Raw genomic sequence first — 25,004 nt, 5'->3', positions numbered from 1 at the left:
TATATATATATATATATATATATATTTTTTTTTAAATTAACTTAAATGGAAAAAAAAAACCTACAAACATTAGGATTAAAATATTTTTTTATTTTTACTTTTGTACTTTTTTTTTTTTAAATTTAAAGAAACAATAACAAAAAGTGGCTTTAAAAACAAAAAGATTTGAATCATTTTTAGATGATCCATCAAAATGTTACACAAAGAAACCTTTGGCTACTAAATCGCGGCAATTGGACGTTGTTTTACCCGTCCCATCTCGCGCAGTTTAGTGAGCATGACCACGATGGTGGAGTTGTGCTCCCACAGCATCCTCCAGAAGTCCTCGGTGGTCTCGGCCAAGGGTCCCTGCGTGGCGATGTAGGCTCTCCGCAGCCTGTATCCGTCCACGAAGCTGGCGTTGATGTAGTCGGAGCCCTCCACGCCCCTGATGGGCTGCAGGCAGACGCGGCTGGACTCCAAAGGCATGACGTTGACCAGGCGGTTCTTGAACTTGTTGCACGGCAGGTTGGCGCTGATGAAACGTGAGCTGTGCGCTTTAGAGTGGGCCAGTTTCTGCACGCAAACATCAATAACATTTTTAATTGACCCTGTGAAAACACAATAAGTGATTTATTATTGGTGTTAAATATGAAATTTGACCTTAAACTCTAGCTCCATGCCGGTGACGGTCTCCCCGGGCGGTACTCGGCCGAGCTTGTCGACGTGCGCGTAGAGGTTTCGGGCGGCCACCTCGGTGTTCCCGCAGACGGCGGCCTCCAACAGGGCCTCGTGGATGAAGACGTACTGCTCCTCCGTCTGCACCATATAGTTCCTCTGAGACCTCACGCAGGTCACGTGTCCGTAGACGTCCACCGAACGCTCGTGCCTGATGCGCTCCAGCATGGCGTCGATCACCACGAAGCAGCCCGTGCGACCCACGCCGGCGCTGCAGTGGACCACCGTGGGTCCGGCATCCGGCGGGTTGCAGGCTTTGACCCGGCGCAGGAAGGCTAGCGTGGGGGCGGGATGCTCGGGCACGCCGTGATCAGGCCAGGCCAGGAACTGGAACTGCCGGACTTCCCTCCTCTCGCTAGAACCGCTCTGATGCACACGTCCGTATAATACGTACGTCAAATTTTAGGATGTCATGGTGGGCGGGGTTTATAGAATACAACGGTGTGTAGATATGACTTGTCATGTCAATTTGCGACATGAAAAGTGTGTAAAAAAAATGACAGTATGTTTCAAAATAAAAAAATTAAAAAATAAAAGTGACGTCACTTGAGCAAATTTGAGGTGAGATTAAAAATGAGATTAATGAGATTAAATTCTGACAGATTAAAAACATTCTTTCATTAAGATTTTTGTATCTCTGACAATGCTATGATTCTTAATATTTGTATTTTTTTTTTCGCCATTTGTAGGTGAGATTAAAAATGAGATTAAATTCTGACAGATGAAAATGGTTCTTTCATTCAGATTTTTAAATCTCTGACAGTGCTACAATTCTAAATATTTCTATTTTTAGCCATTTTTAGGTGAGATTAAAAATGAAATTAATGAGATTAAATACGACAGATCAAATTTTTTCCTTCATTCAAATTTTAAAATCTCTGACACTACAACGATTCCATTGAGTTTTATATTTAAACCATTTTCAGGTGAGATTAAAAATGAGATCAATGAGATTAAATTCTGACCAAGGAAAATGATTATTTCATTCAGATTTTTAAATCTCTGACATTGCTACAATTCGAAGTATTTCTATTTTTAGGCATTTTAGGTGAGATTAAAAATGAGATTAATGATATTAAATTCTGTCAGATCAAAATTATTAGTTCATTCTGTCTTTTCAAATCTGACAGTGCTATGGTGTTATGTATTTTTTCGGGCTGTCAAAATTATCGTGTTAACGGGCGTTAATTAATTTTTTGAATTAATCACGTTAAAATATTTGACGCAATTAACGCAGATGCCCCGCTCAGACAGATTTAAATGACAGTACAGTGAAACGCTCACTTGTTGTGTTTTATGGAGTTTTGCCGCCCTCTGCTGGCGCTTGGGTGCGACTGATTTTATAGGCTTCAGCACCCATGAGCATTGTGTAAGTAATTATTGACATCAACAATGGCAGGCTACTAGTTTATTTTTTGATTGAAAATTTTACACATTTTATTAAAACGAAAACATTAAGATGGGTTTTAATATAAAATTTCTATAACTTGTACTAACATTTTTATTTTAAGAACTACAAGTCTTTCTATCCATGGATCGCTTTAACAGAATGTTAATAATGTTAATGCCATCTTGTTGATTTATTGTTATAATAAACACATACAGTCCTTATGTACCGTATGTTGAAAGTATATATCCATCTTGTGTCTTATCTTTCCATTCCAACAATAATTTACAGAAAAATACGGCATATTTTATAGATGGTTTGAATTGCGATTAATTGCGATTAATTATGATTAATTAATTTTTAAGCTGTAATTAACTCGATTAAAAATTTTAATCGTTTGACAGCCCTAGTATTTTTACTTTGTAGCCATTCTTTATTCAGATTTTCAAATCACTGACAGTGCTACTATTCTACGTATTTCTATTTTTTAGGTGAGATTAAAAATGAGCTTAATGAGATTAAATTGAGAAAGATCAAAATTATACGTTTATTTACATTTTCAAATCTCTGACAGGGCTACGTTTCTAAACATTTCTATTTTTTTGGGCCATTTTTAAGTGAGATTAAAAACGAGATTAAATACTGGCAGATTATTTGTTTGTTTGTTTATTAGATTTTCAATTCTCTGACAGTACAAAGATTCCATGTAGTTATACTTTTTAGCCATTGTTAGTAGAGATCAACAATAAGATTAATGAGATTAAATACGGCCGTCATAGACGTCACAGAATGTGTTGAGGTAGTCGTGCCTCATGCCTCCCCGCATGCAATGCGGCGTTCTGAATAAAGTTAAATTTTTAAGTTTTGTGTTAATTAGTTCTCCTGTGACTGTTCTATTTTTTTTTTATTAATTGCTAGTTATTCTATTCAACTTGCTATTATGTGATAATAAACAGTAAAAATATATTATATAAAAACATATCTGTGGTAAATTTGCTAGGTCAATAGAGTGAGTTGACTAAAATATTGAAGGTCTATATTGCTCAAATCATGTGGTATTGCGTCTAGTCTACATATTTTGTCCCAAATTTAGTAAATACAGTCCATTAGCCTGACCTTGTAGAGCGCAAAGGTGCGTACGCTGTAGGTGGCCAAATCCACCGTGTCCAACAAGGTCACCTGGATCATGCCATAGGTTTCGGTACCGCGACTTGGCCAGTACTGGTCGCACTTGACCTGCAAAAAATCAACACGTGAACCCGGGCCAGGTCCCCTCCAGCGCGATCCCGGTCCTACCCGCGACTTCTCCTCCAGGCGCGTCATCATGACAATGGTGGCGGCGCGTTGCTCCCACACCAGCCTCCAGAAGTCTCCGAGCGTGTCGGGCAGCGGCCCCTGCGTGGCGATGTAGGCGTTCTGCTTTCTGTATCCATCCACGTAGTTGGCGTTAATGTAGTCGCTGCCGGGGATTCCTGAGAAAAATTGAGTGAGCCATGGCGCCAAAAAATCCGCTAGTCACGGCTAGGGCTGCAGTTATTGTTTACTTAAGTTATCGACTAATCGAGTCATCAGAAAACAAACATTTAATCCATTGCAGAATCATTTTAGAAGATCTAAAACAAAATGTTTATACCTGAACATAGTCTCAAATGGTAAAAAATTAGGATCTAAGTATAACAAAAGAGTATTTTTTGAAAGCTTTGGCAATGTATCGAAGAACTACCATTTTTTAATTTGCTACGTTTTATGTCTGCTATCCTTAGCTAAATGAACTAAATTCTAAATGTTGGTAAATGTGACGTAATTCAGATAAACTGATAGTAAGCAAGACAATTTGTTCTTATTTGAAGTTCTTCACTTTTTCCACATTTTGCTTTTGTTGTTAAGCTGTAACACATGTACAACTAGCAAGAAAAATGACACACATTTCGGCAATAAAACGCTTGACACAAAACAAATGGAGTTTAAATGTCTAATTAGTCCAATGGATATGTAAATTTTGTAGATAGAAGTAAACTAACTTGCACAGCAAAAAGTCCGCTAGCTAAAATGCTATGAAATGCTAACGTGTTTTACAATTCTCTTAACAAAATTTTGTAAAGCTGTAGCACTATGAGCAAAATGACACACATTTCGATTTTTAAAACACTTAACTCAAAGCTTATATGACGAATTAGTCGACTTGATATGTAAATTTAGTAGCTCGAATTAACCTAACTTGCATTCAAAAGTCTGTTAGCTTAAATGCTTTAAAATGCTAACATGTTTTACAATTGCCTTTCACTTAATACAAAGCATAAATGACAAATTAGTCATATTGATATGTAAATTTAGTAGGTCAAATTAACCTTGCTTGCATAGCAAAAATCCGCTCGCTTAAATGGTAATTTTTTTCTTCTATTTGCTATTTTATTCAACCATGTTAGATGAGTTATGTCATATTTATTGTAGCCACCAGAGGGCAGTATATCCTCTCAAATCATTATAACTACATACTGTACAACATTTTGTGAACAAACCATGACAGCACTAAGTAAATGTATCATAAATTTAGTCGATTCATGGTTGCAGCCCGAGCGACGGCGCTCACCGTCCACGGGCGTCAAGAGAACTCGGGTGTGGTCGTAGGCGATGACGTTGGCATAGCGGTTCTTTGGTTTGTTGATCTCCATGTTGGAGTGCTCCCACGTGAACTGCTGACCAGGGTCGATGGACTGAAGGAGGAAACACATGTCCGTTCTTTAGATTTATGCTAACAGCCAGACAATGGTGATGTGAGATGTTTTGTCCAATTACGATAAGATAAATATAGATAACAATACAAAAAATGTATACGTGATACTGTATATAAATTGAAAAGAATACAAGGAGCATGTAATATAAGATCAAACCAGCAGTGCCAAATGAAAGAAAAAAAAAAATACTATTCAATGTTATGATTTTAAAATTTATTTCAAGGTTTGTTTAGAAATTTTAAAATTTATTTCTATCAATTTTTGTTATTTAATTTTGCTGAAATATATGCCTAAACTGAAAGGAACAAATGTTAAAATGAAAAAAATGGAAATAATTACATTCAAATCGAAAACAAAAAATTGTGATCTACACAAAAAATTTAAAGGTTCAATGTTGAAATATGTAAATGAAACAAAACTATGTAAACTTATGTAAATGTTTAAATAGATATAAATTAAAATAAATACATGAACGTTTAAATAAATGTCGAATTGTCGCAAGAGAAAAATAAAATAAATACATGTTGAAGTGGATACCTAAAAAAAATGAAATTTATAATTTAAAAATAAAACATGCAAATTAGCCTAAATGTTATATTTTAAAATATATAAAAAAATAAATAAAATAAAAAAATAAACATACATAATATTGAAATAAATTCATAGAAATAAGAACAAATAAATGTTGAAACGTCTCAAAAGAACAATAAATTAAATACATGTTGAAGTGGATATCTAAAAAAATAATTTAAAAAACGTTTTAAAATAATTTTAAAAAATTTGTCGAATTGAAAAAAACAATTCATACAAATTAGCCTAAATGTTATATTCTAAAATATATAAATAAAACAGAAAACATACATAATGTTGAAATAAACTCAGAGAAATAAAACTAATAAATGTTGAAATTAAAAACAATAAATAAACACAAAATAAAATACACAAATATCGAAATATATAATGAAGTAACCATGCAAATATTGAAACAATTACATACAGAAATCCAATAAAATGGAAAAAAGTGTGTTAGGAGTGAAATAAATAATACAAAATAGTAAATGAAATATATAAAGAGAAATTAAAAAATAGTCACTTCAAATAAATATCTTGTAAGAAAACATAATTCCTCAACTAATAACACTTAATGGCACAATTCTGTATATACAGTATTTAACAATGTATTTATTGACTTGATTTTTGGCACTCCCGTTCCTCAGTAACAATGATTAATAAGGGCAATTACAACGGGAACATTTTTTTACACTAACTGCGATAATCTCCAAATAGAATTCAATTTTGCCATTGACGTCTATTGGACTTCTATTGCCGCAGTCATTTTCCCTAGTACCGTTTTATCCCCGCTATTTTAACGAACGTTAGATTACAATCTGACCTCGTACTCCTGCGAGAAGCGCAAGCCGTCGTTGGCCTTGAGTCGCTCGATGTGGTCGGCCAGGTCGCAGGTGGCGATGGGAGGATGTTCTCTCATCCCTGACGGAGGCCAGACAAGAGTCACGACGATGAAGGAAGAAGAAATGGCCCCAAACGCTACGCTAGAACGGTAACTCACTCGGTGTGGTCGGACAACTCGGGGCGCCGCCGCCTGTTGGGAAAAGACGCAAAGGTCAATCTGAATGGAAGGCGCGAGCGAGTTTGTGGGCGTACCTTGCGTCTGGTAGTTGAGCCTCCTCATCTCCACCGGGTCGCACGAGTGGGCCAGGAGGGAATCCTTCACGCCCGCCGCGTGCTCGTCTTTGGACGACGGGGACGTGCGTTTCCTAAGCGGAGAGTGCAAAATGAACAAAGAGTGTGGAAAGCAATGGAAAAATTTGGACAATTATTCTATTTAATTCGCATTTTTCTATTAATTTTACATTGTATTAGATATAGCAGTGTTTATTATAATGGGGTTTAGGTCAGAGTTAGATGGTCAGATGTATGTATTTAATGTACGCAAAATTATTTGACTTTATGTATGTAATATTAGATTATCATTATAGAGTTTAGATCACCATGTCATTTTTTAAATATATTATTGATATTATTATTGTTATAGGGTTCAGTTCAGGGAATGTTATCACTCGTTAATTTTTATTTTTTATAATTTATAAACTTACATAACTCCTTTTTATTTTTTATATATTAATTATAAATATTGGATTTTATATATACTATATAGTTATGGCTCTAATTTATTATATGTATTTAATATATATATTTATTGGGTATATATTATTAGATTATTATTACAATTATATCATTAGAAATGTTTAGATCACCATGTCATTTTTTAAATATATTATTGATATTATTATTGTTATAGGGTTCAGTTCAGGGAATGCTATCACTCGTTAATTTTTATTTTTTATAATTTATAAACTTACATAACTCCTTTTTATTTTTTATATATTAATTATAAATATTGGATTATATATATACTATATAGTTATGGCTCTCATTTATTATATGTATTTAATATATATAATTATTGGGTATATATTATTAGATCATTATTACAATTATATTTTATGAATGAGTATTTTTTTTGGCAAATTTTGGCCAAACTGTACGTTTTAAGCAAAAACTGGTATATAACTTTTGTGTACTTTGACATAAAGACATTTTTTGATGTATAAATCATGAGATTTGGACAAAAATTGTAGAATAAAGAATTGTTTTGAAATTTCACTTTGTATTAAAAAACACACACACACACAAAAAATAAAAATAAACAAACAAAAAAAAACATGCTTTTGGGTGAACATTTGTTTTATGGTCAAACGAAAGAGACTGCATCACATGGGCGTTTTGGTGTATGAACAATGTTGGTGGGTCAAACAGTTTTGGCCATTGAAACAAAAAAGGAATATTGTATATGGTAGTTTTTTGCATTACATGCAAGGCTACCATATACGTATAACGAAAATTAGCAAAGAATAAAGTAAGGAGAGAAGCTCCAGCTCACCGTTCTTGCTTGCTGCCAGATGGTAAATCAACAGGATGAGAAAGGGTTCAAAGGTCAGACGCTAAAGCTAACGCTACGGTCGCGGCGTGACCCGACCTCTTGAAGAGAAGAATGGCGATGACGATGATGACGATGAGTACGACAGCCAGCACGGGTCCCATCACCCAGAGCATCTCGGGTTCCTCAGAGTGGCGCGCCACTCCGCCGTGGACTTTCACCAAGACGGCTTCCGAGAACGGACTGCTCGCGAGCGTCCTCTGTCGAAAATGAGCGCAACGTTCCGCATCGAGGATTTGGGAAAGAAAACGAAGTACCCTTACCGACTCCCGGTCCGCCAGCTCGGCCAGAACGAAAAAGCGGTACCGTCCTTGCCCCGGCAACGCCTCATTGCGGAAGCTGTGGTACTCGTGGCTGTCGCCCAGTGTGAAAACGTCGGGGAGCGAGTCCAGCTTGGCCGCAACGTACGGCGGCGGGAAGTCGCTCTCCATCTGCCTTCTCTTCCTGCGTCGGACGTCCTCACCTTCAAGTAGCTGACGGAGAGAAAAACAGCAACTTTCCTTTATTCTGAATGAACTTCCATTCATAATGGATTTGAGGTCTAGCGCTGTCAATAGCAGCCAATGAGTTAATCTCACTTTTAATCTAACCTAAAAAAAATAGCGCTGTCGAGTTGTTGTTTTTTGTTTATTTTTAACAAATGCACTACGAATGTGATTTTATTTTATGTAATTAATTACCTTTTTTAATCTCACTTAAAGATAAATTATCATATATATGTATATATATTAGGGCTGTCAAAATTATCGCGTTAACGGGCGGTAATTAATTTTTAAAAATTAATCACGTTAAAATATTTGACGCATTTAACGCGCATGCCCCGCTCAGACAGATTTAAATGACAGTACAGTGAACTGCCCACTTGTTAATTGTGTTTTATGGAGTTTTGCTGCCCTCTGCTGGCGCTTGGGTGCGACTGATTTTATAGGCTTCCGCACCCATCAGCATTGTGTAAGTAATTATTGACATCAACAATGGCGGGCTACTAGTTTATTTTTTGATTGAAATTTTTACAAATTTTACTAAAACGAAAACATTAAGAGGGGTTTTAATATAAAATTTCTATAACTTGTACTAACATTTATCTTTTAAGAACTACAAGTCTTTCTATCCATGGATCGCTTAAACAGAATGTTAATAATGTTAATGCCATGTTGTTGATTTATTGCTATAATAAACAAATACAGTCCTTATGTGCTGCATGTTGAATGTATATATCCATCTTGTGTCTTATCCTTCCATTCCAACAATAATTTACAGAAAAAGACGGCATATTTTATCGATAGTTTGAATTGCGATTAATTGCGATGAATTACGATTCATTAATTTTTAAGCTGTAATTAACTCGATTAAAAATTTTAATCGTTTGACAGCCCTAAAATATATACAGTGCCTTGCAAAAGTATTCGGCCCCCTTGAACCTTGCAACCTTTCGCCACATTTCAGGCTTCAAACATAAAGATATAAAATTTTAATTTTTTTGTCAAGAATCAACAACAAGTGGGACACAATCGTGAAGTGGAACAAAATTTATTGGATAATTTAAACTTTTTTAACAAATAAAAAACTGAAAAGTGGGGCGTGCAATATTATTCGGCCCCCTTGCGTTAATACTTTGTAGCGCCACCTTTTGCTCCAATTACAGCTGCAAGTCGCTTGGGGTAGGTTTCTATCAGTTTTGCACATCGAGAGACTGACATTCTTGCCCATTCTTCCTTGCAAAACAGCTCGAGCTCAGTGAGGTTGGATGGAGAGTGTTTGTGAACAGCAGTCTTCAGCTCTTTCCACAGATTCTCCATTGGATTCAGGTCTGGACTTTGACTTGGCCATTCTAACACCTGGATATGTTTATTTTTGAACCATTCCATTGTAGATTTGGCTTTATGTTTTGGATCATTGTCCTGTTGGAAGATAAATCTCCGTCCCAGTCTCAGGTCTTGCGCTGATACCAACAGGTTTTCTTCCAGAATGTTCCTGTATTTGGCTGCATCCATCTTCCCGTCAATTTTAACCATCTTCCCTGTCCCTGCTGAAGAAAAGCAGGCCCAAACCATGATGCTGCCACCACCATGTTTGACAGTGGGGATGGTGTGTTCAGGGTGATGAGCTGTGTTGCTTTTACGCCAAACATATCGTTTTGCATTGTGGCCAAAAAGTTCAATTTTGGTTTCATCTGACCAGAGCACCTTCTTCCACATGTTTGGTGTGTCTCCCAGGTGGCTTGTGGCAAACTTTAAACGAGACTTTTTATGGATATCTTTGAGAAATGGCTTTCTTCTTGCCACTCTTCCATAAAGGCCAGATTTGTGCAGTGTACGACTGATTGTTGTCCTATGGACAGACTCTCCCATCTCAGCTGTAGATCTCTGCAGTTCATCCAGAGTGATCATGGGCCTCTTGGCTGCATCTCTGATCAGTTTTCTCCATGTTTGAGAAGAAAGTTTGGAAGGACGGCCGGGTCTTGGTAGATTTGCAGTGGTCTGATGCTCCTTCCATTTCAATATGATGGCTTGCACAGTGCTCCTTGAGATGTTTAAAGCTTGGGAAATCTTTTTGTATCCAAATCCGGCTTTAAACTTCTCCACAACAGTATCTCGGACCTGCCTGGTGTGTTCCTTGGTTTTCATAATGCTCTCTGCACTTTAAACAGAACCCTGAGACTATCACAGAGCAGGTGCATTTATACGGAGACTTGATTACACACAGACAGATTCTATTTATCATCATCGGTCATTTAGGACAACATTGGATCATTCAGAGATCCTCACTGAACTTCTGGAGTGAGTTTGCTGCACTGAAAGTAAAGGGGCCGAATAATATTGCACGCCCCACTTTTCAGTTTTTTATTTGTTAAAAAAGTTTAAATTATCCAATAAATGTTGTTCCACTTCACGATTGTGTCCCACTTGTTGTTGATTCTTGACAAAAAAATTAAATTTCATATCTTTATGTTTGAAGCCTGAAATGTGGCGAAAGGTTGCAAGATTCAAGGGGGCCGAATACTTTTGCAAGGCACTGTATATATACCGACATCAAGACAAGAAAGCTCATTACAATGCACGGAGGATTTCACCCTAAGTCCAGGATCCTGAGGGTCTACACAAAGCGGAAAGAGGGAGGCCGAGGACTAGTGAGCATCGGAGCCACTATCCAGGAGGAAACTACATCCCTCCAAGAGTACATCGTGAAAATGGCCCCCAGTGATGACCTGCTCGGTGAATGCCTCAGGCAACAGAAGCCCAGTAAGGAAGAGGACCCTGAGGAGCTATCATGGAAGGACAAGCCCCTGCATGGTATGTACCACCGACAAATTGAGGAAGTAGCTGACATGGAAAAAACATACCGGTGGCTGGAAAAGGCCGGACTGAAAGACAGCACGGAGGAACTGATCATGGCAGCACAAGAATAGGCCCTAAAAACAAGATCAATAGAGGCTGGGGTCTATCACACCAGGCAGGACCCCAGGTGCAGGCTATGCAAAGAGGCCCCTGAGACAGTCCAGCATATCACAGCAGGGTGTAAGGTGCTGGCAGGCAAGGCATACATGGAACGACATAACCAGGTAGCAGGCATAGTGTACAGGAACATCTGTGCTGAGTACGGACTGGAGACCCCAGTGTCAAGATGGGCGACACCTCCAAAGGTGGTCGAGAACACCCGAGTCAAGATCCTGTGGGACTTCCAGATCCAGACAGACAAACTGGTGATGGCCTGACATAGTCAACACCAGTAGTGATATATGTAGCAATCCTGAGAGATAGCAAAATCAGGAAAAAAAGAACACGAAAAGCTGGAGAAATATCAAGGGTTGAAGGAAGAGTTGGAGAAAATGTGGGGAGTGAAGGCAACAGTGGTGCCAGTAGTGATCGGGACACTAGGGGCAGTAAGCCCCAAGCTGGGTGCATGGCTCCAACAGGAACAAAGTCGGACGTCTCTGTTCAGAATAGCGCAATCCTAGGGACAGCTAAGATCCTGCGCATAACCCTCAAGCTCCCAGGCCTCTGGTAGAGGACCCGAGCTTGAAAGGAGAGACCATACCGCCTGGGTGGGCTAGACGACGATGTTTATTTTTTATATATATTCATTAATTCATTCATTTTCCATGCCAATTATCCTCACAAGGGTCGAGGAGGTGCTGGAGTCTATTTCAGCAAACTACAATCAGTAGGCACTGAATTAGTTGCCAGCCAATCGCAGGGCACCATGAGACAAACAACCATTCACGCACACACTCATACATATGGACAGTTTAGAGCAGGGGTGTCCAAACTTTTTGCAAAGGGGGCCAGATTTGGTGTGGTAAAAATGTAGGGGGGCCGACCTTGGCTGACGTCCTTTACGTAGAACAATATATTCAAGCAAATTTTAGCAAGCTATTCTGTGTGTCACATTTGCTGTATTATTTTTTAAATTAATAATTTCCACAAAATCTTGCAACAAGCCTTTGTGGCGTTATCGTTCATCTCATGGGCTCTTATGAAATACTGCTGCTGTAAAATTAAACTAGCTTTAAGTTGCTTCAATTTCTCGCTACGTATCTTCCCTGTAATCCTGTCGTACATGTCAGCGTGTCTTGTTTGGTAATATTGCCTCAAATTGAACTCTTTAAAAAAGAGCGAGTGTTTCTTTGCAAATGAGGCAGACACAGTTTTTCCGTATTTTAGTATTTTACCCTATTGGCCCGAATATAAGATGGCCCTGATTATAAGACGACCCCCTCTTTTTCAAGACTCAAGATTGAAAAAAGCCTTTATTTTTATACAGAAAATAATTACAGTACAGTGATACCTCAGCTCACGAACATAATTGGTTCCCAGAAAGTGTGTGTAAGGCGAAAAGTTCGTCTTCCGAACATTTATTTCCCATAAGAAACCATTAAAATGAGAATAATCCGTTCCCTGGTCCCCATAAAACATAATTTTCTACTAAATAAGCCTTAAAACTACACAAAAATATACCTTATTTTCTTTAATGTCTTCCTAGGCTTAACACTAGCCTGTGGTGGGGTCTTTTTGGGTCCCATAATAGCAAAAGTACACTCAATACGGTCCAAAATGTCTATCAAACACAAACCACGTCCGTACTCAACGAAAGGGAGGGGACGAACTGGGACGCCGTGAGCGTGCGTCAGCTTCTCGTGGCGCTGTTCGACCGCGTGGTTTGGTTCGTCCGCCGAAAACTAGTTCGTCAGCAGAGACTATATGCTCGCGAATTTAATGTTCTTGAGGCGAAAAGTTCGTGAGCTTAAGCGTTCGTGAGCTGAGGTATCACTGTATATCCGAAACAAATGATGAGAGAAAAAGTATGTTATTTTGTCTTATTCAAATCTTAATATCTGAACATTTAAATATGTAAATCACATTCGTAAATGAATGGCTTCTGGTTTTTGAAATGTAAATAAACCAATCTATTGTGATAAAACAACAAAATTGCAATAACTGCGTTAACCATCAAAGTGAAGTCTAATTGTAACTAGTCTTGAAACAAATCTGAATAAGGAAAAACACTGCAATAAAATAATGCAAACTGGTTAAACTAAAAAAAGTAGCTGAGATCTGTCATGACAGAACATCGCTTGCTTCAATGGTATCTGGCGCCATCTAGCGTCGTGAATAGGGAGAGTAGCTGAGATCTGTCATGACAGAACATTGCTTCAATGATATCTGAGCCATCTTGCGTCGTAAATGGGTATAATGTCTAGACCATGAATATAAGACGACCCCCTCTTTTTCAGTGTTATTTCAAGAAAAAAAAAAAAAAAAAACACCGTCTTTATATTCGGGCCAATACGGTAGTCCAATTTCCACCTATCCTTGAAGCGTCGGCCGTTGCAGTCAACTTCTTTTTTTTGTTTGTTGATTGTCGCCATTTTAGAAAATTGGGAGTAACACATATATAGTCTAACACATACATATGGTACAGGTTTTCGTAGGCACCGTCTAACTGTTTGCATTAGTCTAACACACGTAATATAATTAATCAGGAAATAGTATTTTCATATTTACGGTAGGACTACACTACTAATATAAAATAAACAGCACACCATAGTTTAATGAGAAGAAATAGAAGAGATACACAATGCCGTCTTATCACAAGATTGACGCACCAACTTGTGTAATCAGCTCTCCCAGCAAACTCCAAGGACAAAGCACTTTGTCCTAAAACAAGTACAACCAGCCCGGACAGCAAAGTTGATAGCGGGCGTCCCAATCCGCGCACGAACCTAAGCCGCCCAAAACCGGCCACAGCGGGGATGGCCCAAAAGCAACGCCCAGAAACGCCTTCGACAAGACCCGCGTCAGCAAAGACTTCAAAAAGACTGGACACTGAGATAAGACAGATTTTCTTCTGCTCGGAAACATGTAGCCTTGTTTTGGATCCAGAATTGTCCCTCCGTCATCTGTTTTTGCCTTGTTTTTACCATTGTCGACGAATAAATTGTCAACCTGTTTTCGGTGAGTGTTCTTCAAGCTTTTGAAACATGGAGTCAGTACAAAGGGTTAAAATAAGAGGACGCGCGAGATTTGGCCTTCCCGGCGGGCGCGCGCGGGGCAGTGTCGGCCGAGCAGCAATTGTTGTGGCTGGTGCTGTTCTCGGGTGCGTCTGGGCCGGGGGGGGTCAAATTTCAACAGTTGTTTCAAGCTTTTGAAACATGGAGTCAGTGTGCAAAGGGTTAACACAGGAACGCGCAGAGTTTGGCTTCCTCCTGGCCTGGCTCTTCGGGGGCGTCGAGCGGCGGAGCACATTTCCGTTCTGTTGCCGGGCTGGGAGGACTAAATTCCTTCAAAGGTCACGCTGGGTAATGTTGCTTAGAGTGCTGCTGCCTTTTAGTGGGTAAATGAGGAGCAGCATTTAGTGTGTAAGCTACTTCATATGCTGGTAGCAGTACTGCTGACCAATTTATTAGGTCTGTGTGCGGGCCAGATATTATTGATTTCATGACAGAGGCTGGGGGCCGGATGAAATTTGACCACGGGCCACATGTGGCCCCCGGGCCGGACTTTGGACATGTCTGGTTTAGAGTGTTCAATCAGCCTGCCATGCATGTTTTTTTGGGATGTGGCAGGAAACCGGAGTCCCCGAGAAAACCCACGCAGGCACAGGAATCCTTTTTGACTGGGAGGGATGAATGACTGTGAACTGAAACAAAACAGGGCTCTGACAGTTTACCTCTTGGAGATCCATGTCGTCAGGGTTCTCCCACCTCAGGGATGCAGGAGTAACCGGGACCACCACAATGTAGAACCACCTGAGACCATATTGTCAATAAAAGCCATTGTAATCTGTGAAATATGTTTGAGAAGCAGGAAATGCAGACCTGACCGGGCTTCCCGGCAGCACCCGGGGCAGCCGCAGTGTGACTTTCCCACCCTCCTCCATATCCTGAAGATACTCCGAGGGTTTTTCCGGGAGTATGTCCGGCGCGGTCCGGACGGAAACCCGCTGCTGGACACCGCCAGGGTCTTCCCCGTGACTCATCAGGACAACGGAGTACTCTGTATCCGGCGCGAGCTGCGTGATGAGCTTCCGCTTGTCTTCACCTCGAACCTCCACGCTCTCCTGGTTGTAGAGGATCTGCCGTGGATGACATCATTATGATATCATCAACGCTACTGCCTCGCAGTCGGTCGTTTCCGAGGAAGCCCACCTTGAGAGGCAACTCGGATTCAGAAGTTTCGGGAAGCTCCCAGCTCAGCAGCACCGATGTTTTCATCACCGCTTTGGCACCAAAGTTTTTGACCAACACTGAGGGAACATCGGGATGATCTTTTTAGTTGTATAGTATAGTTTAGTTTCTCATCTCTGAACAAGAGAGACAACGGTTAAAAAGAAACAAAACGATGACAAATTAGAGCAAAAACTCGCTTATGAATCCCACCAAGTTGGCGGAGCGAAAAGTGCAGCGGCCCGATGCTCACTCATCGGACGCAATTTCGTTGTCATCTGTTGGTGTAGGGCTGTCAAACGATTAAAATTTTTAATCGAGTTAATTACAGCTTAAAAATGAATTAATCGTAATAAATCGCAATTCAAACCATCTATAAAATGCCATATTTTTCTGTAAATTATTGTTGGAATGGAAAGATAAGACACACGACGGATATATACATTCAACATACGGTACATAAGTACTGAATTTGTTTATTATAAGAATAAATCAACAAGATGGCATTAACATTATTAACATTCTCTTAAAGCGATCCATGGATAGAAAGACTTGTAGTTCTTAAAAGATAAATGTTAGTACAGGTTATAGAAATTTTATATTAAAACCCCTCTTAATGTTTTCGTTTTATTAAAATTTGTAAAATTTTCAATCAAAAAATAAACTAGTAGCTCGCCATTGTTGATGTCAATAATTATACCATGCTCACTCATGGTACTAACCCATAAAATCAGTTGGACCCCAAACGCCAGTAGTGGGCGCCAAACACCAAAAACAAGTAACAAGCGGACATTACAGTGTACTGTAATTTTAGTCTGTTTGAGCGGGGCGTGTGTTAATTGCGTCAAATATTTTAACGTGATTAAAAAAATTAATTACCGCCCGTTAACGCGATAATTTTAACAGCCCTAGTTGGTGTCAATGACTAATAAATAAGGTTTTTCCGATCATGTTTTTTTGCTCCTGAGTATCTGCCGATCCCGATATTTCCCGATCCGATTGCTTTTTTTTGGCTCCCAATTCAATTCCAATCAGTCCCGATAATTTTTCCCGATCATATACATTTTGGCAATGCTTTAAGAAAAAAATGAATAAAACTCGGACGAATATATACATTCAACATCCAGTACATAAGTACTGTATTTGTTTATTATGACAATAAATCCTCAAGATGGCATTTACATTATTAACATTCTTTCTGTGAGAGGGATCCACGGATAGAAAGACTTGTGACTTTGTATATTGTGACTAAATATTGCCATCTAGTGTATTTGTTGAGCTTTCAGTAAATGATACTGTAGCCATGGCCAAATGCATGATGGGAAGTGGAACCATAACTGTGCGTCGTGCTACCAATTGATATATCTTCTCTGCGTTGGGAAATAACTTAAGGTGTTAAGAAAAAGATCAGTTGCTACCTTGCTTCCCCACATTGCTTCCAATGATATTTCTAATCGTAGGGAGAGGGATTGTAAGGCTTTAGCCAATTAAAAAAAAGTCTGCAAAGGCTGCCAAAACTCACTCTACTCATTGTACGCTGCCTTTTATCTCTCTATATAGGTAAAACGGCGCCATTACAGATTGAGCGCGACAATGCGTGAGTGAGTCGTGCAGCGCATGCATTAATTGTGTTAAATATTTTAACGTGATACATTTTTAATAAAATTAACTACCGCCGTTATCGGGATAAATTTGATAACCCTACTTTAAGCCTAAACTAAAGACTCTGGATGAGTGTAATATATTATGTTTGTAACGTTAAATACAATTAGAAAACGATTTAATTTAAAAAAAAAAAAACATATATTAAAAAAAGGCATGGCCGATATTTTTTTGCTGATTCCGATACTTTGAAAATGACATGATCAGACCCGATCGATCGGCATCGGGACATCTCTACTAATAAAGTTTATCCTATCCTACCCTATCCTACCCTACCCTCCCCTACCCTACACTTCAACACCATTTCCCACACAATCCTTCTCGTCCAGCTCTCCTCCCTTGGTATCACCCACACACCCCTTTCCTGGTTCACGTCCTACCTGTCTGACCGCACACAATTTGTCAAATTCGGCCGCCATATATCCGAAATCCCTCCCTGTCTCCGCTGGCGTGCCCCAGGGTTCTGTCCTGGGGCCGCTCCTCTTTATCATTTACATTCTCCCTCTTGCTTCCCATCTTCCTCAAACACAACATTCACTTCCACCCAGCTCTACATTTCCTCAAAACCAACCTCCTCCCTTCCACCCACCCCCACTCTCCATTTAGATTACATCAACTCTTGGTTCTCCTCGTACTCAACAGCTCAAAATCAGAAGTCCTCCTAGTTGGAACCACCGCCATGCTCTCTCATGTCAATAAGTTCTCCATTAGCATTAACGATCTCTTACTCAGGTTAAAAGTCTGGATGTCGTCCTCAACAGCACGCTCTCCTTACGGTCACATATGTACGGCCTCACCAGATCAGCGTACTTCCACCCGCCATACCGCTTCCACCCCGATCTGTAGTCTAATAACCTCCCGGCTCGAGCTTGGAACTCACTGCTCTTTGGTCTCCCAAACAAGTCCCTCCAAAAACAGCAGACGCCTCATCACTCGGACCCCCGCCACACCAGTGGCGCCTCCAGAAATTTTTCATAGGGGTGGCCAGATGGGGCCACTTAAAATCTTGGGGTGGCCAAAACTAAAAGCCATAATTTCGGGTTTTCATTATATTATTTGAGTAAAAAGGTCAGGGGAAAACTATCAGAAAGACTTAAGGACACGGCTACTGATATACTTTAGTGTATTGTGTAATATTTGATGTTACTAATGATTTAATGTGCATAGTCCATAACTGTCCAGTCAACATTTTGAGTTCTACAACAATTCTGTTTTATTGTGTTATGTATATATTAGGCATAAGGTGTACATTTAACTTGGGCTGTCAAACGATTAAAATTTTTAATCGAGTTAATCACAGATTAAAAATTAATCGTAATTAATCGCAATTCAAGCCATCTCTAAAATATGCCATATTTTTCTGTAAATTATTGCTGGAAATGAAAGATAAGACAAGACGGATATATACATTCAACATACTGTACATATGTACTGTATTTGTTTATTATAAAAATAAATCCACAAGATGGAATTAACATTATTAAGATTCTTTCTGTGAAAGGGATCCACGGATAGAAAGACTTATAAAAATGTGAGTTTGTATATTGTGACTAAATATTGCCATCTAGTGTATTTGTTGATCTTTCAGTAAATGATACTGTAGCGACTTAACTGTTCTGCCCAAATGCATGATGGGAAGTGGTGCAACCATGACTGTGTGTGGTGTCTGCAAATGCTATATCTTCTCTGCGTTGGGTACACAACAGGGTATTAAGAAAAGATCAACTCCTGTCATTCTTCCCCACGTCGCTTCCCACAATATTTATAGTTGCTGTGGGAGAGATGACGACGCGTTTGCCAATTAAAAGCACGGTCTCAATGAATGCTTATATGTACTCCACTCACTTGACACTGCCTCTTATCTCTGTATACAAGTAAAACGGCGCCATTTTAGGCTGTTTGCGGCAATACGCTAATGAGTCGTACCGTGAATGCGTTAATTGTGATAAATATTTTCATGTGATTCATTTTTAAAAATTAATTACCGCCTGTTAAAGTGATAAATTTGACAGCCCGACATTTAACTAAACAAAATAAATGCATTCATTTGGGATGAAATGCATAACTGATGCTACAACAATCTAACGATATACTGGCAAGCAGGGTGGCCAGTGGGGTGGCCAACCAATTCATAGGGGTGGCCGTGGCCACCCCTGGCCACCCCCTGGGGGCGCCACTGCGCCACACACCACAAACCCCATCCTCCTTCAACGCCACTGGCTTCCAATCAAACAAAGGGGCCGTTTACATGGTGGCTCTCCGAGGAGACGAAAAATTTCATGTTTGCATTTATGTGGGCCCGTCTCCATTCCAACAATGTCGCAATTCCGCATGAAAACGATGTAGTATTCATGCCAGGCCCTAGGGGGCAGTGCAGATTTACAAGGCAACAGCAAATGATGTACTTTGACTCCACCAAAATTCCTCAGCCCGGAAAAAAAAAAGCCAACCCACTCGAAGCGATGGCATTTTTCTTTTGTTCAAAAAGGCGCAAAAATGGAAACATTCAACATGTTTAATTTAAAAATATTATTAAATAAGTAAATTAGAGCCGACATTCCGCCACATTTACTGTTTTTGATGTTTAGTAGCACCGCTGCGCATGCCCAATGTGATGTGTACGAGTGCTGACGTTATCGGCGCTGTGTCGTGGCGCGGGAACCTTTGATATACACTCACCGGCCACTTTATTAGGTACACCATGCTCGTAACGGGTTGAACCCCCTTTTGCCTTCACAACTGCCTCATTTCTTCGTGACATAGATTCAAGAAGGTGCTGGGAGCATTCCTCAGAGAGTTTGGTCCATATTGGCATGATGGCATCACACAGTTGGTGCAAATTTGTCGGCTGCACATCCATGATGCGAATCTTCCGTTCCACCACATCCCACAGATGCTCTATTGGATTGAGATCTGGTGACTGTGGAGGCCATTTGAGTACAGTGAACTCATTGTCATGGTCAAGAAACTAGTCTGAGATGATTCCAGCTTTATGACATGGCGCATTATCCTGTTGAAAGTAGCCATTGTTGGGTAAATTGTGGTCATAAAGGGATGGACATGGTCAGCAACAATACTCAGGTAGGCTGTGGTGATGCTCAATTGGTACCAAGGGGCCCAAAGAATGCCAAGAAAATATTCCACACACCATTACACCACCACCACCAGCCTGAACCGTTGATACAAGGCAGGATGGATCCATGCTTTCATGTTGTTGACCTTACCATCCGAATGTCGCAGCAGAAATTGAGACTCATCAGACGAGGCAACGTTTTTCCAATCTTCTATTGTCCAATTTCGATGAGCTTGTGCAAATTGTAGCCTCAATTTCCTGTTCTTATCTGAAAGGAGTTGCACCTGGCGTGGTCTTCTGCTGCTGTAGCCTATCTGCCTCAAAGTTTGACGTACTGTGCGTTCAGAGATGCTTTTCTGCCTACCTTGGTTGTAACGGGTGGTTATTTGAGTCACTGTTGCCTTTCTATCAGCTCGAACCAGTATGGCCATTCTCCTCTGACCTCAACAAGGCATTTCTGCCCACAGATCTGCCGCTCACTGGATATTTTTTCTTTTTCGGACCTTTCTCTGTAAACCCTAGAGATGGTTGTGCGTGAAAATCCCAGGAGATCAGCAGTTTCTGAAATACTCAGACCAGACCTTTACGTCCCCCGTGTCTGTCTCTCCACCTTTGGTCCCAGAGCTTTTAGTCACCGTTCCCCCCAGCTCTTGAACTCCCTACAGTCTGATCTTTTCAGTATATATCTATACTCCCTTTCACTTTTCAAATCCAGACTCAAAACACATCTGTTCACTCTTTCTTACCCACCATGATCCCTAGCTCTGTTCTATCTTTACGTCTGTTTATTGTGCTTTTAATCTTTTTATGATTGTTACTGTGATTACATCTCGTTTGTAAAGCGTCTTTGTGTGGCTTGAAAAGCGCTCTAGAAGTAAAATGTATTATTACTCATATTGTTATTATTAAAGAAGAATTAGAAATTGAAGCAGAAGAAGAAGAGGAACAACAACAATGAAAAACTAGTCAAGAACCTGGTCAAAAATTAGGCAAAAATGAAAAGCAATCCAGAACCAAGTCAAAAATCATGCGAAGAAGTTAAGATATAAAACAGTAGAGACCCGGTCATAAACTAAGTCAGGAACCAAGTGGAGAACAACCATTAGTTAAGTAGTTGCGCTGACCTGGTATCGTGGCAGACGTGGTCCTGCTCTGTATGCTTGGGCTGAGGGGTCCGCCGCCCTTGGCGGTGAAGGCCCGGACACGGATGTCGTAGGTGGTGTCCGGCCGCAGCCCGCTCAGGCTCAAGTGCGTTTCGGCGGTGGTCCGGGCGCTCTCCTCGCGGCTGTCGATGTCCCGGTACACCACTGCGTACTCCACGATCCTCCCGTTGCGTTCGGCCAATGGGGGCGGCTCCCAGGCCAGCCGGGCGGAGGTGGCGCCGAGGCCCGCCGCGCTCAGGTTGAGGGGGTACCCCGAGGGGGCGTCCTCAGGGGTGCCGATCTCCTTGGCGTACTCCTCCCCGTTTCCCGCCCGGTTCTTGGCGCACAGTTTGAAGACGTAGGTGGCCCCCTTGTGGAGGCCGGTGACGGTGAAGTGGTCGTCACTCTTGCGGAAGTCTCGGACGGTGAAAGAGTCCTCTTCGGCCCGTTTGTACTGAAGCCGGTAGCCAGTCAGCTCGCCCGCCGTCTCCTTGGGCGGCTGCCATTGGATGAGCGCCGTGTTGCCGATGGTGGTGCTGATCATCATGGTGGGCTTGCCTGGGACTGGAAACACCAAAAGACCCGTAGAAATAATTAATATTTGGTTTCCATAGAGGGCGTTTTTCTGGGGCGGGGGTGGGGTTAACATACCTATGAGAAATGCTAAAATAAGAAAAAGTTTCCCAAAATGAATGTAATTAATTGTTTTTTTTTTTTTTTTGGGGGGGGGGGGGGGTTAATTTAGAAAATTTCCCCAAAATGAATCCCAGTTAATCATTGATTAATCTTTTATTAAACTTTTTTTTTTTGAGGGGTTGGGGGGTGATTTAGACATTTATTGCAGAAGGAACTTTGAAAAAACATGCAATTCTTTGATAAAATTAATCTCAATTGATCATGATTAATCTATCATTCAATTTTTTTCCTGGTAGGGTGGGATCATCATTAATTTTTTTTAAGAAACCTGGAAGAAATTTCAATTTTACCATAATTAATCATGCTGAAGCAACCATTCAAAAAAAATTTTTTTGGGGGGGGGGTAGAGAACCTGTGAGAAATGTTTCCCATAATTAATCAAAATTAATCTAGTCTTATATATCTAAATCTAAAATGTTTAAATTACCCCCCCCCAAAAAAATATATATATAAAAAAAAAAAATTGGGGGGGGGGATAATTTAGACATTTTAGATTTAGATATATAAGACGAGATTAATTATGATTAACTATTGGAAACATTTCTCACAGGTTCTCAAAAAAAATTTTTTTTTTAAATTTTCTTTTTTTTGGGGGGGGGTTAATTTGATATTTATTACAGCGGGAACAGGGAGTGAATGCAAATGTTCATAATGTTCATAAATGTTCATGTTTCATACAACTTTTTTTCTGTGGGGGGGTTAATTAGACATGTATTGCAGAAGGAACTTGTGAAAAAAAATGCAATCCTTCCTTAAAATTAATCTCAATATCGAGATTAATCTATCGTTCAATTTTTTTTCCTGGGGGGTGGGGTGTTACATTTTTTTTTTTTTGAAGGTACGCGGAAGAAATGTTAATTTACCATCATTAATCATGCTTAAGCAACCACTCATTTGTTTTCCAAAAATGAACCTAAATTAATACATTATTCATTTTTGTTGTTGGTTGTGGTGGTGGTGGTGGGGGAGGGGGGGGGGGTGATTTAGACACTTATTGCAGAAAGAACTTAAGCAACCACTTAATTTTTTTTTTTGGGGGGTGGGGTACAACTGTGAGGAATGCAAGTTTCCCAAAATGTACCAAAATTAATTAAATAAATATTAATTAGTTAAATAATTAATTAATTTTTCTTTTTGATTGATTATTTGTTTTTTATATTTTAGTATTTATTTCAGGGGTGTCAAACGATTAAAATTTTTAATCGAGTTATTACAGCTCAAAAATGAATTTTATCGTAATTAATCGCAATTAATCGCAATTAAAACCATCTATGAAGTATGCCATATTTTTCTGTAAATTATTGTTGGAATGGAAAGATAAGACCGAGATGGTTATATACATTCAACATACGGTACATAAGTACTGTATTTCTTTATCATAACAATAAACTGACAAGATGGCATTCCCATTATTAACATTCTGTTAAAGCGATCCATGGATAGAAAGACTTGTAGGTCTTAAAAAATAAATAAAAATAATAAATAAAATATATAAATATATAAATAAATAAAATACATAAATATTTATAAAAAAATTATAGGAAATTAATAAAAGATAATAACTAGTACAAGTTATAGAAATTTTATATTAAAACCCCTCTTCATGTTTTCGTTTTAATAAAATTTGTAAAATTTTCAATCAAAAAATAAACTAGTAGCCTGCCATTGTTGATGTCAATAATTACTTCCACAATGCTCATGGATGCTGAGGCCTATGAAATCAGTCGCACCCAAGCGCCAGCAGAGGGCGGCAAAACTCCGAAAAACACAACAAGTACACCTTTCACTTTGCTGTCCTTTTAATATGTTTAAGCGGGGCATTTGTGCGTTAATTGCGTCAAATATTTTAACGGGATTAATTTAAAAAATTAATTACCACTGGTTAACGCGTTAATTTTGACAGCCCTAATTTATTTATTTATTTAGTATTTATTATTATTTATTATTATTATTTATTATATCAAATACATATTATCTGATTAATTAATGATTAATCTTTCATTCAACTTTTTTTCTGTGGGGGGTTAATTAGACATGTATTGCAGAAGGAACTTGTGAAAAAAATGCAATCCTTCCTTAAAATTAATCTCAATATTGAGATTAATCTATCATTTAAATTTTTTTTCCTGGGGGGTGGGGTGTTATCATTTATTTTTTTGAAGGTACCTGGAAGAAATTTTCAATTTTACCATCATTAATCATGCTTAAGCAACCAATCATTTTTGGGGGGTGTGGGGGTCGGGGGTGGACTAGAGAACCTGTGAGAAATGGAATTTCCCAAAATGAAGCTAAATTAATATATTATTCATTTTTGTTGGTGGGGTGGGGGGTGATTTAGACAGTTATTGCAGAAAGAACTTAAGCAACCACTTAATTTTTGGGGGGGTGGGGGTGGGGGTGGGGGGACAACTGTGAGAAATGCAAGTTTCTCAAAATGTACCAAAATTAATCTATTATTATTATTATTTTTTTTTAATCAATTGTTTTTTATATTTTAGTATTTCTTATTTATTTATTTCTTATTTATTTAGTATTTATTATTATTTATTATTATTATTTAGTATTTATTATGTCAAATGTATATTATTTGATAAATTAATGATTAATCGTTCATTCAACTTTTTTTTAAGGTGGGGTGATTTAGACATGTAAGGACGTTGGGTGAAAAAATGCAATTCATCTATAAATTAATCTCAATGAACCGTGATTAATCTATCATTCACTTTTTCTTCCGGGGGGTGGGGGGTGTTCATCATTTTTTAAGGAATCTGGAATAAAGTTAAATTTCACCATAATTATTAATGTTTAATTAAGCAACCACTCAATTTTTTTGTTGAGCGGGAGGGGGAAAAAACATGAATAAATGCAATTTCCCAGAGTGAATCTAATATATATATATTTTTT

General features: G+C 39.1%; 1 protein-coding gene across 11 annotated transcripts in view; it reads right to left on the bottom strand.

Moving 5' to 3' along the window:
- Positions 1-25,004, bottom strand: part of ptprfa (protein tyrosine phosphatase receptor type Fa) — a 110,815-nt gene that overhangs the window by 7,791 nt on the left and 78,020 nt on the right. For 3 of the 11 annotated variants that reach the window (XM_057841037.1, XM_057841036.1, XM_057841039.1), the window contains 13 exons: positions 21,387-21,968; positions 15,510-15,607; positions 15,180-15,436; positions 15,032-15,110; positions 7,901-8,334; positions 7,805-7,816; positions 6,505-6,617; positions 6,410-6,442; positions 6,233-6,330; positions 4,695-4,818; positions 3,221-3,576; positions 643-1,083; positions 250-555 (listed from right to left, as the gene is read on the bottom strand). In XM_057841037.1, the coding sequence (XP_057697020.1) occupies positions 250-555; positions 643-1,083; positions 3,221-3,576; positions 4,695-4,818; positions 6,233-6,330; positions 6,410-6,442; positions 6,505-6,617; positions 7,805-7,816; positions 7,901-8,334; positions 15,032-15,110; positions 15,180-15,436; positions 15,510-15,607; positions 21,387-21,968 (2,933 nt within the window). The remainder of the gene's footprint in view (positions 1-249; positions 556-642; positions 1,084-3,220; positions 3,577-4,694; positions 4,819-6,232; positions 6,331-6,409; positions 6,443-6,504; positions 6,618-7,804; positions 7,817-7,900; positions 8,335-15,031; positions 15,111-15,179; positions 15,437-15,509; positions 15,608-21,386; positions 21,969-25,004) is intronic. The other 8 variants (XM_057841042.1, XM_057841045.1, XM_057841044.1 and 5 more) reach the window with 7 other exon arrangements.

The sequence above is a fragment of the Corythoichthys intestinalis genome, chromosome 7 (genome assembly GCF_030265065.1).
Source record: "Corythoichthys intestinalis isolate RoL2023-P3 chromosome 7, ASM3026506v1, whole genome shotgun sequence".
NCBI lineage: Eukaryota > Metazoa > Chordata > Actinopteri > Syngnathiformes > Syngnathidae > Corythoichthys > Corythoichthys intestinalis.
The sequence above is the reverse complement of the archived record's forward strand: the minus strand, read 5'-3'. Positions and strand labels throughout refer to the sequence as shown.